Consider the following 12,134-nt stretch of genomic DNA (forward strand, 5'->3'; position numbering starts at 1 on the left):
CCTCTGTCCTTGAATAGTTCATGTTTACATTAGGAGCAATTACAACTGCATAACAACTTATTTTTTATTTTACTTTCTCTGTTTCTTTTTGTTATCACTTTTGTCTTAAGATAAATTTTCTTGTGCTAGTTTAAAATTATTACATTTCAGTTTTGGCTTATAGTGGTCAACCTTGAGATGTGTCATCGTGATTATTGCCTGTGTTGATAGGTTAGACTTGCTTAGATCTCATGTTTTCCCACTACTAAAGACATGTACATTAGCACTTTCTCTAGTGGCAAGATTTTGAGCACGTAATTCTTTAAAATGATACAGTGTAAATTACGGAACCTAGCATACATTTTTAAACCAAGGCTGCCAGGGAGTGGCAGGCTTGGGAATATCAACAAATCATATCATTTTTAGTCTTCTCAGGTCCTCATGGGAAGTCTGGTGCTTCAGTTAGTATTGCTGCTCTGTTGACCTTCCCACGTAAGTTCCTGCTCAATTGCAAGAAGCCCTGAGTGGGGGCATTCTAAGCCTCTTAGAGCCTTAACTGTGTCTCATGTCTAGTTCCATTAGTTATCTCTTGAGGTTGAATAAGGCGGGCTTCAACAAGCTAAGGCGCTTGACTTTAACATCAGGTTCCTCCTCCATTGCTGCAGGCCATGTCATGGGGATGGGTATCACACATGAACAGTTTCACTGAAGTCCGTGAAGTCATTGGTCTGGTTGGGACCTATCACAGTAAGACAGGGTATGCAGAATAGTTCACAGGCCACACTGCTTCTCCTTTCCTCTTCTCTTAGCTCTTCTCTTTGTTTTCACTCCTGTTGTCTGGACTTCTCTCTCTCAATGGGTCGACCGTCTCTCCTTTTACTAGTTTGGATTCCAGATCACTGATGTTCGTGTTGTTCCTTAAGATTTGGAGCCTGTTTCCTACTCGGAACTTTTTAGATACTTCTCTCACTTTTTTACCTTTATTAGACTTCAAGGACTCTGGTTTTGTGCATGACCTGATTCAACATTTGCGTGTACTTCAGCTCTTATAATTACCAAGTGATACCCACAACCTGATTATGATTATTATGAACTGTATGTACCCTTGTTTTAAACTGATCACTTGTTTCTCAGCTCAGCTTTTCCATGCTGATTTGTCAGCCCTCCTCTAGATCTCTGGACCACACTGACATCTCTTCGCCAGCACTCCGCCACTCCGCTTACCACGGTTCCTCAACTTCCCACCCAGCACTGCCTGAGCTCATGGTGCCCACAGGTGGTGACACAGCTCTAAGTTGGCAGCTCACAGCTGTTTAGCCAAGCAACCCACTAACTAGAGCAGTGTTAAAAGACGTTTATTTTAAGTCTATCCTGATGGGTTTACTAAAATGATAAAATTTTGATGACGAAAAAAAATCTTTTTTATAAATAAGTGTATGTAATTTGTGTTTTAGTGTATCCCTTTTTGGCCAGAGGATGCTTCTAATGCACTTCTTATTCAAGTTGAAAGAAATCAAGGCCCTCCCAAAAAGATACATTTTAACAAGCAAGCAAATTGTATTTTATTGCGTCTGGATAATGAGGTGGGTGATTTTTATGTGTGTGTATGTTTAGAGAAGATATTATATACTTGTGATTTTGTCTGTAACTTTGATTGTTTTCCCTTTTACCAAAAAGGAACAAACATTTCTTTTAGTAAAGAGAAAGATTACTAAAAAGGAACAGAGACGTAAAACAATTTAATTGTTAAACAGAATGTTAGAGTGCCTAGAATATTGGAACATCTGGAATTTGACCCATCTGTATAGAGTAATTGAGATTCATGGTTTCCCAGATATGCAGTAGAAAATCCTGACTTGCTTTCTTAATCATTAAAAAATGTACCAAGTTATGAATAGTCTTATTAAATGTTATTAAATAATATTCTTTGGAAAATTATCATGTAAGAGAATAATTTTTTTTCTCTTTTTTTCATAGCTTGGAGGTATTATAGCAGAAGTTAATTTAGCTGAGCATTCTACGGTTATTACATTTTCAGATTATCATGATGGAGCAGCTCCCTTCCTATTAATAAATCACACTAAGAGTGACATTGTTCAGTACAATCAAAGGTAAGAAGATTATCACAAATATGATATCCCCCTGATTTTAGTGGAGTCTAGGTGATGGGACATTGACTCTATGATTATTTCTTTTTTTAAAATTGTTATTTATTTATTTATTTGAGGGAGAGAGGAGGAGGGGGCAGAGGGAGGAGCAGACTCCCTGTGGGGCTCCATTCCAAGACCCTGGGATCATGACCTGAGCCAAAGGCAGATGCTTAACCTGATGACCCACCTAGGTGCCTCTTCATGATGATTTCTTAAGAATATGACACTGGTGGGGTGCCTGGGTGGTTCAGTCGGTTAAGTATCTGCCTTTGACTCAAGTCATGATCTTAGGATCCTGGGATCCAGCCCCATGTCTGGGTCTGTACTCAGCGGGGAGCATCCCTCTCCCTCTGCTCCTACTCACCCCACTCAATCCCCCCACCTGTGATCGCCCATGTGCATATGCGAGTGAGCTCTCTCTCTCTCTCTCAATAAAACCTTTTAAAAAAGTATGTGTGTGTGTGTGTGTATGTAACACTGATAATGACATTAAAGCCATATAAAACAATGTCCTTATTTTTTAAAAAAAAGGTATACTGAAGTATGTAGGGGTAAAACTGACATTAATATTTGTAGTTTACTTTTTAAACATTGTGATGTAATTGACAAAACCTTATATTAGTTTCAACATGATGATAGGATATTTATATATAGTGCACACTGATCACCACAGTTAACTCTAGTTAACATCCATCACCACACATAGTTACAAATTTTTTTTAAAGATTTTTATTTATTTATTTGACAGAGGGAGACAGAGAGAGAGGGAACACAAGCAGGGGGGGTAGGAGAGGGAGAAGGAGGCCTCCAGCTAAGCAGGGAGCTTGATGTGGGCTTGATCCCAGGACACTGGGATCATGACCTGAGCCCAAGGCAGACGCCCAACGACTGGGGCACCCAGACACCCCAGAACATTTTATTTTCTTGTGATGAGAATGAAAATTTACTATTCTTAATTTTCAGATATACAGAACAGTATTATTAACTATAGCCACCATGCTATACATTATATCCCCATGATTTGTTTATTTTATTAATAATTTATTTTTTTATTATTTTTTTAAAAGATTTTATTTATTTATTTGACAGAGAGAAATCACAAGTAGATGGAGAGGCAGGCAGAGAGAGAGAGGGGGAAGCAGGCTCCCCGCTGAGCAGAGAGCCCGATGCAGGACTCGATCCCAGGACTCTGAGATCATGACCTGAGCCGAAGTCAGCGGCTTAACCCACTGAGCCACCCAGGCACCCCTGATTTGTTTATTTTATAACTGGAAGTTTGTACCCTTTGACCCCTTCACCCACTTCATACCCTCCCCCCACCTCTAACAAACACCACTCTTATTTATTTTTTTTTTAATTCTATGTGTTAGGATTTTTTCATTGTTTTCTTTGTTTGTTTTTGGCTTTTTAGATCCCTCTTATAAATACATAGAGATCATACAATGTTTGTCTTTTTCTGTCTGACTTATATCACTTAGCCCATAATCAACTACTGCTTCAACTCAGAAAAGTTATATTCTGTTATTTCCTTGGTTTGTATCTTCTCCAATTTTTTGTTTTTCTGGGAATTATTTTTTGAGTTGATTGAATTTGTTAGATTTATATACCATGTCTTAAGATTTTTTAAAAAGTAACTTAGCTATCTCGTTTTTGCTAGAATAAGACCATACTTAGAGAGTTCCCAGTTAAATTCTGTCAGATTTAGTACAGATAAAAGTTGGAATAATTTTCTCCCACAATTCATTTTTATTAAAACAAAAGCTCACTACGCAGTTTCAAAAATGGGGATGCCTGGGTGGCTCTGTTGGTGAAGCGCCTACTCAGGTCAAGATCCCGGGGTCCTGGAACCAAGCCCAGTATTGGGCTCCTAACTCAGCAGAGAGCCTGCTTCGCCCTCTGCCTGCCGCTCCCACTGTGTGTGCTCTCTCTCTCAAACAAATAAATCTGTAAAAAAAAAAAAAAGTTTCAAAATGAAAATCTTCATTTTCTAAGTGGGACAAACATTCCCTTGAAATATCCTCATTTCTTTAGAAAATCTCTTTTTCATTGTATAAGGAAAAAAATTTCAATCTAGTCTTAAGCAGAACCATCACAAATCTCAGTGAGTGGACTCAGAATCAAGTGTTATTTTAGGTTCTTCGTAATGTTTGCACTTAATTTAATGCATATTTTTACTATTTATGATAGTTCCCTCAGTGAAATAGAAGATTCTCTCCCTCCCGGAAAAGCAGTATTTTATACTTGGGCTGATCCAGTGGGCTCTAGAAAGCTGAAGTGGAGATGTGGAAAAAGCCATGGTGAAGTAACACAAAAGGATGTGCGTATTGGCTTGAGTATTACTGTGTTCTGAGCTTCCTTTTTTTTTCCCCCCCAAAGTATTCTCTTCCGGCTTTGCTAGTAATAAGGCCTGTTTTATGTCTGTACTTTTAAACAACTGCCAAGGTTTTTTGTTTGTTTGTTTGTTTGTTTGTTTGTTTTGGAGTTTTAGGAATAGAATTGAGTGATTCATCCCTTCCGTGTAATAGCCAGTGTTCATCACTCCCACTGCCCTCCGTCATCCTCATCACCCCCCTCCCCATCCCTCGCCAGCAAATCCGTTTGTTCTCCACAGTTAAGAGTCTGTTTCATGTTTGTCTCTTTTCTTTCCCCCTTATTTTCATTTGTTTTGTTTCTTAAATTCCACGTGAGTGAAATCACATGGTATTTGTCATTCTCTGACTTATTTTGCTAAACTAATATTCTCTAAGCAGCAGAAAGAGGAATCAAGGAATCGATCCCACTTATAATTGCATCAAAAATCACAAGATACTATAACCAAAATATAAAAAAAGATAAAAAATCGTAAGATACTATAACCAAAGAGGTTAAAGAGCTGTACATTTTATCAAAGAAAGTGAAGATGACACAAAGAAATAGAAAAACATTCCATGCTCATGGATTAGAACCAAATATTGTTTTAAAAAAAAAAACAAAAACAAACTGCTGATTTTAAAAGCAGGGTTCAAACTTTAACCAAAAACATTTAAAACCAGAAGGGCCCTGTCATGGCTTCATCCTTATCTGTGGCTGGTACATTATAAAAGGTACACTAGACTTAGGGGGGTGCTTTCAGCATTTGTCTCATAAACAGATAAAGTCCTGCACTGACAGTCATTTTAGGTCACTGTGGCTTCTGTGAGGATCATTTAGGGACCCACTAAGGAATTTATTTTTGAGTGGTTTATTATAATGATAAAGATATATATAAACATTTTCCAGTAACATTTTGAATGACTTTTTGAGAAATTTTTATTAAAGTGTTATTAGTCGGGATGCCTGATGGCTCAGTCAGTTAAGTGTCTGCCTTCCACTCTGGGCATAATCTCAGGGTCCTGGGATTGAGTCCCTCATCAGGCTCTTTGCTTAGCAGAGAACCCGATTCTCCCTCTAACTGCCGCTCCCTCCCCCTGCTTGTTCTCTCTCTCTCTCTCTCTGACAAATAAATAAATGAAATCTTAAAAAAAAATAAGGCTTTCAGAATTCATTTTAATTTGACCCCTATTATAATGTTTTTTTTTTTTTACACCACTCATCATTATTTCTTCTTATCAAAAGGCCAGTTTTATCTCATTCCCATTTTAAAGGGAACACTGAATATTAAGTCACTAAGTGTGTCTTTATTGAAGTTTTGGTTTTGTTTAATTATCAAATTAAAGTGGTTGACTTCTAGTTTGTAAAAGTACATGTGTCTGTTTATGAATAAAAGAATGAGTACTGAAATTTTATCAGTTGTTAGGCTTTTAATTTTTTTTCCTCTCTGGAGATGATTATGTGATTTTTGGATTTCACCTTACTTGAGAGGGTGATTTGTATGGTTTGTTTTAAGTATCATTTTAGCCTTGTGTTTCTGGAATTGGCTTGCTGATGTTTTCAGACTTTTACCAGTATTTATGAGAAAGTAATGCCCATATAGATTTTGCTATTTAAAATTATGCTGACATCTGAAACATGCTTAGAAATGCAGTTTTTGTATTTTAAGAAGAATGTATGTAAGATTCATATGCTTTCTTCCTTGAATGTTTGCCAGAATTCACCAGTGAAGCCAGACCATCTTAGCCTGTGGTTGTTTTTGTGGGGAGGTTTTAAATTATGAACTACTTCTTTGTTATTATGTAGGACAATTCATTTTCCTATTTCTGCTCATCATTTTAGGAAAAGATTTTCCAAGAATGTGTCTATTTCATCAGATTTTCCTAATAGATAAAAATATTTTTATCATAACCATCTGTTTAATTTTAATTTATAGTGATTCTCTTTTTCATTATTGGTGTAGATTATTTATATTTTCATTCCTTTTTCCTTGATAAGTTTTACTTGGGATTTAGCAGTTTAATTCTTACTTTCTATCAGAAAACCATTGTTTTGCTCTTTTGATGATCTCTTTTATACATTTGTGTTCATTTTCACCTGCTTCTACTCTAATCTATATTATATTCTTTCATCTTTCTTTCCTCGAAATTCTGAGATAGGGGTGCCTGGGTGGCTCAGTGAGTTAAGCATCTGCCTTTGGCTCAGGTCATGATCCTGGGGTCCTGGGATCAAGCCCCACATCGGGCTCTCTGCTCAAGCTGGGAGCTTGCTTCTCCTTCTGTCTGCTTCCCTTGCTTGTGCATGCTCGCTCTTTCAAATAAAAAAAATAAAATGTTTTTTAAAATCTCTGAAAGTATTACTGTCACATAAGCAAAACCAGTAGTAACAATTCTGGGCTGTGGTGTGATTTGTTTAAAGTAATGATTCAAGATGGAAAAAAAAAATTAATTCTTGAGATAGATACTGTGTTGGTCTACTTGAGCTGCCATGACCAAATACCTTAGACTGGGTGGCTTAAGCAACACAAATTTATTTCTCAGAGTTTGAGAGCTGGAAAACCAAATCAAAGTGCCAGCACGGTCAGGTCCTGGTGAACCTGGTGAGGACTCTTCTAGACTTGCAGTTGAGCACCCTCTCCCCATGTCCTTAGCAGGATATTCCTCCTGTTGGATCAGAGCCCTAACTCCTCCAAGGCCTTGTGTCCAAAAGAGTCACATTGGTGACTGGGACTTCAACATATGACTTTGGGAGAGTGAGAGGATACAATTGAGTTAATAGCAGATACTGAGATCTGGTTTTCAGATTCATTATAAGGTGAATGTGTGTGGTACAACATGCGCCCCCCACCATCTCAGACCTCCAGTGGATGTTTGAAACCACCAATAGAGTACTAAGCCCTATATAAACCGTGTTTTTTTCCTATCATACATACCTATGATAAAGTTTAATTTACAAATTAAGTGAGAGATAAAAACAAAAACTTAATAATAAAATGGAACAATTATTTACTGTAATAAAATCCTATGTGGTCTCTCAAAATATTTTATACTCCCCCTTCTAGTGAGGATGTGAGATGATAAAGTACATACATGGTGAGATGAAGTAAGATGAAAGATGTAGGCATTGGGATGTAGTATTAGACTATTGTTGACCTTCTGACCATATGACCGAAGGAGGATCATCTGCTTCTGGAACGTGGTTGACCCCAGGTAGCTGAAACTCGAATGCAGAACCTAGAAGAAGGGGAACTACTGTATATTAAAATTTCCTATTGATCAGAATATTCACTAGAATATTGACCAAAAATTCATGACTGGCTGTTAATTATTAGCATTTGCTCTTATCTTCTCACTGAAATTCAATACCCTGATATTAATACAATGCTTATAAATAAGGGCTTCCTGCCAAATTAACCATGTGGTAAATACCTGTGCTTTATAGAGCATGCAACTGAAGTGTCAGATATTTTTTATCCTATTCAGTTCAGCTCTGTAAGGAAATTAAATTTCTGACTGAACAACTTTTAACATATAACACATTGATTAGTCTTAGAATAAAGCAGAGAAAATAATACTTTGTGTTATTGATTAGCCTACAAAAGAAGACTAATTAAATTTTCTTAAGTTGTTGAAAAAACAGTAACAATTGACCTGTCTTCCTGATTAATTACTTCATAATAAATAATGGCAGAAGCAAACATCAACTGATTTTTATTATGCAAATTTCTGACTGTTATACAAATATTCATTCAGTTTGTCTCACCCTTTGAAAGTTACCATTACAGTTCTCATTTTTCAGATGTGGAATCTAGATTTCCTCTTGGTTACGGCTTTAATTTTGGGGGTGCCTGGGTGGCTCAGTCGTTAAGCGTCTGACTTCGGCTCTGGTCATGATCCCATGGTCGTAGGATCGAGCCCACATTGAGCTCCCTGCTCAGCAGGAAGGCTGCTTCTCTGTCTCCCACTCCCTGTGCTTGTGTTCCCGCTCTCCTTGTGTTCTGTCTGTCAAACAAATGAATAAGATCTTTAAAAAAAAAAAAAAAAAAAAAAGACTAATTTTTAATTTTTTCTATGGTTTGTTTTAGGATATGATGACACCTATAAATTCGGGGAAAAAGACGATTTATTTAGTTTCATTCTTTGAAGGCTTACAACGCATTATTTTATTCACTGAAGATCCAAGGGTATTCAGAGCAACATATGAAAGTGAGAAAGCAGAGTTAGCAGAGCAAGAAATTGTGTTGGCCTTACAAGATGTTGGAATTTCTCTCGTCAACAATTACACAAAGCAGGAAGTAGCCTATATTGGCATTACAAGGTTAGATACATTAAATGATTAGTTCTTAATCATTAAGAATGGTGATTATAAAATTAAAATAATACAGTTTAAGTTTTGTGTTTTGATTATTATACTAAGTTAATGCTGATTTAAAAATGTTTTTGAGTTTATTTTTTGCCTTTTGAGATAAAGATATCTCAAAATCAGATTTTTAAATCGTGTCTTATGTTTATTCAGCTTATCAAAGGTATACTTAACATGTATAAGGAAATATTTAATTTTCTCTTACTGCCTATCAGAGTGTAGGATACTGTATGGATGTTCCGTAAATAGTTGTTGGGGGAATAAAGCCAATCATTCTTTAATTTGAGCTTGACACTTAATTTTAAGATACAGTAAGGTAATATGAAATATATCATTTCCCTCTAAGTCATCACCAGTAAAACTCTATTCTCTATGCCTTTAATATTCCTATTCATAAATACTTAAGGTAAACTTAATTTGTATACATTAGTGCCTGATTTTGAGGGCATTTCTAGATTCCAGTCTGTATAATACAGGATAATATTATCCAGGATAATAGTTTTAATCCTTGAGTTTAAGCTGTCAAATATATATGTTAAAAGGTATATGATACAGGTTTGAATTTGTTTATCTGTATAAATTCATCTAGAAACACCTTTGACTTTTCATTGAATGAAATCCATGCCATTTAAAAAGGAATATTATAAACTATTTTCTTGCAAATTTTTATCCTCAAGAAATGTGTTTATTATTTGCTAACTGCTATGCTAAATGATGTGAGTGCAACGAGGAATAATATACTGTTTCTGCCTGTTTATTAAGTGACTATAAATTTTAGAGGGAATTAATAAATAGAATTCTTAAATAACTTATGTATATAAACAGCAGTTTTAGAATGTGGTTGGATGTTTTTATTCTGTATTTAAGTCTCTCAGCAATTTTTCAGTAAATGAGATTTGTTCCATCCCCTTTTACACTATATTTCACACCTTGTCTCCTTTTAACCCTCTCATTTTCTCTCACACTTCACTGCCTGTATCCCATTTCAGTCAGAAAATGGAAGCAGTCTGAAGGGAATTTCCAAAGACCCACTCTCCCAAATCACAACTTTCTACCCATGAGTATTTTTACCTATACACTGTGCTAACATCTTCTCCACAGCTATCATAGATACATGTGCTCCTATTTAAAAATATTTTCAACTTTGCATTCGATTCCATTTCCTTTTGCCTTCTTGAGACATTGATTACACAGTTCTCTTCTTTATCTCTCCTACATCAATAATTTTTAGCTCTCTTTTGGGTTATGCCCATCAGTATTTTTTATCTCAACTTAAGAAATTCTCTTGAGCCTACCTACTGCCCACTTTTTAGCTTCCCTTTATAACCAAACTCCTCAAAAGTGTTAACAATTATGGATGAGTTTAATATACTCACTATATCCAATTATTATTTTACCCATTCTTTCTTTAACCACTCCCAACAGGATTTTGCTGTCAACACACCATGACATTCGTCTTGTCAGGATGACCAGAGACCAGTCCTCATGTTGCTTAAGTGTGTAACACACAGATCCCTTCTTGGTAGTTTTTCTTTGCCTTGACTTTCAGGGTACTTCACCATCTTTGTTTTTCTTTCTATCGCAGAATTCTCCACTTCTTGTGTTGGTTCCTTGTCTTCTCAGCTGCTTAATATTGGGTGTCCTAGGGCCCTCATACATGAGTCCTCTTCTCTGTTTCAAATACCACATATTTTTTCTATTTACTATTTATGGTCTGTCACTCAGCTAAATAAAGCTGTAGGATAGCAAAGATGTTTACTAATAATATCCCTACCACCTAAAATAGTGTCTGAGTAAAAGTCTAAATATTGATTGAATCAGTTCATATTTTTAAATCTGTAGTGTGCTTCCATATTACTGGGGATATTATAAATTTTACTGAAGGTTTTACAATTCATGTAATAAACCAGGTAAAATGAAAATGTTTATAAATTAGCACCATGATTTTTGCTTTCATCTAAAAAGTTCTGATGTGGTTTGGGAGACAAAGCCCAAGAAGAAGGCAAGATGGAGGCCAATGAGTGTAAAGCACACTGAGAAGTTAGAGAAAGAATTTAAAGAATATACTGAATCTTCACCTGCAGAAGATATGGTTATCGAATTGGACACTAACATTCCGGTAATATTTTTAAGTATTGATCTGAAGTTTTAATTTTTACCTGTTAAAATTAGATGAATTACTATTGACCTTTAAGGAAAGTCTGGTTTCCTTGCAAAGCAATGAATTCTATCATATATAATAAGGGGTAGTTGTCTGTATTAACAAGTCAGACTTGTTCTTAAGATGCTAATGATCTACTCCTTAGTTAACAAGAAGCCAATATGTTGTTTTACTTATTATACTTTTTAAATTATTTTTCCTTTTATTACTTCAATATTTTTAGTAAATTTATATAAAAAGTGATACAACTAAGCTATACGGTTTACATTGAACGTTTTTCTGAGTTGTATTGGAGAGATCCAATCTAGTCAACTATTTAGCTTATTGTTTTAATTATCTTTAATGATTTTGGTACAAAGTTCTAATTTTAACAAATTATGAAATGCATAGAAATTCAGTGTTTTGTGGGGTATATTTTTCAGGTTCGCTTTACACCTAGTGGTACTAACATGAAAATTCTGCAGCCACATGTAATAGCTATAAGAAGAAATTATCTTCCAGCATTAAAAGTAGAATATAGCACATCTGCACATCAGTCATCATTTAGAATTCAAGTTTACAGAATACAGGTGAGTCTGAAAAGATAGTCAAATTGTGTTCATAAGGAACATAGCAATAAACCAAATGTATTCATCCCCATAGTCTCTCTTACCTAGTATTTCAGTTTTATTGTTGAACTAGACTGCTTGATTCTTTCTACTTATTAAATCTTGTTATTCTGGTAGGGTTCTGTAATTAACATAGTAATATACTGACCTGTTTTTATTTTCTTAGATCCAAAACCAGATACATGGTGCTATATTTCCATTTGTGTTTTATCCAATTAAACCTCCCAAGTCGGTCACCATGGATTCAGGTGTGTTTGTATTTTTAGATTGCCATAAAAATGTATCAGCTGTATGGTTTACTTTACCGTAAAAACACGAAATGAAACCGTTCTCAAGTTTAGTTTCTGTGGGATCATTAGAAAATTAAACTTGTTCCTTGGAAAGGAACAAGTACTCAACTATGGTCAACTTAGTTGTAAGTCAACTAAGTAAATTAAAGTAAGTCAACTAAGCAACGTATTGACTGAATTCTGAGGAGAAGATTAATTACAAATATATATTTAAATTTTTAGAAATATTAGTGAC

At 35.4% G+C, this 12,134-nt stretch overlaps 1 protein-coding gene across 6 annotated transcripts in view; it reads left to right on the plus strand.

Moving 5' to 3' along the window:
* The window catches only part of VPS13A (vacuolar protein sorting 13 homolog A), a 236,902-nt gene that overhangs the window by 182,537 nt on the left and 42,231 nt on the right, over positions 1-12,134 (plus strand). For all 6 annotated transcript variants that reach the window (XM_082694455.1, XM_082694452.1, XM_082694453.1 and 3 more), the window contains exons 51-57: positions 1,434-1,562; positions 1,957-2,090; positions 4,317-4,446; positions 8,563-8,795; positions 10,806-10,959; positions 11,424-11,570; positions 11,776-11,857. In XM_082694455.1, the coding sequence (XP_082550581.1) occupies positions 1,434-1,562; positions 1,957-2,090; positions 4,317-4,446; positions 8,563-8,795; positions 10,806-10,959; positions 11,424-11,570; positions 11,776-11,857 (1,009 nt within the window). The remainder of the gene's footprint in view (positions 1-1,433; positions 1,563-1,956; positions 2,091-4,316; positions 4,447-8,562; positions 8,796-10,805; positions 10,960-11,423; positions 11,571-11,775; positions 11,858-12,134) is intronic.

The sequence above is a fragment of the Mustela nivalis genome, assembly GCF_964662115.1.
Source record: "Mustela nivalis genome assembly, chromosome: 13".
NCBI lineage: Eukaryota > Metazoa > Chordata > Mammalia > Carnivora > Mustelidae > Mustela > Mustela nivalis.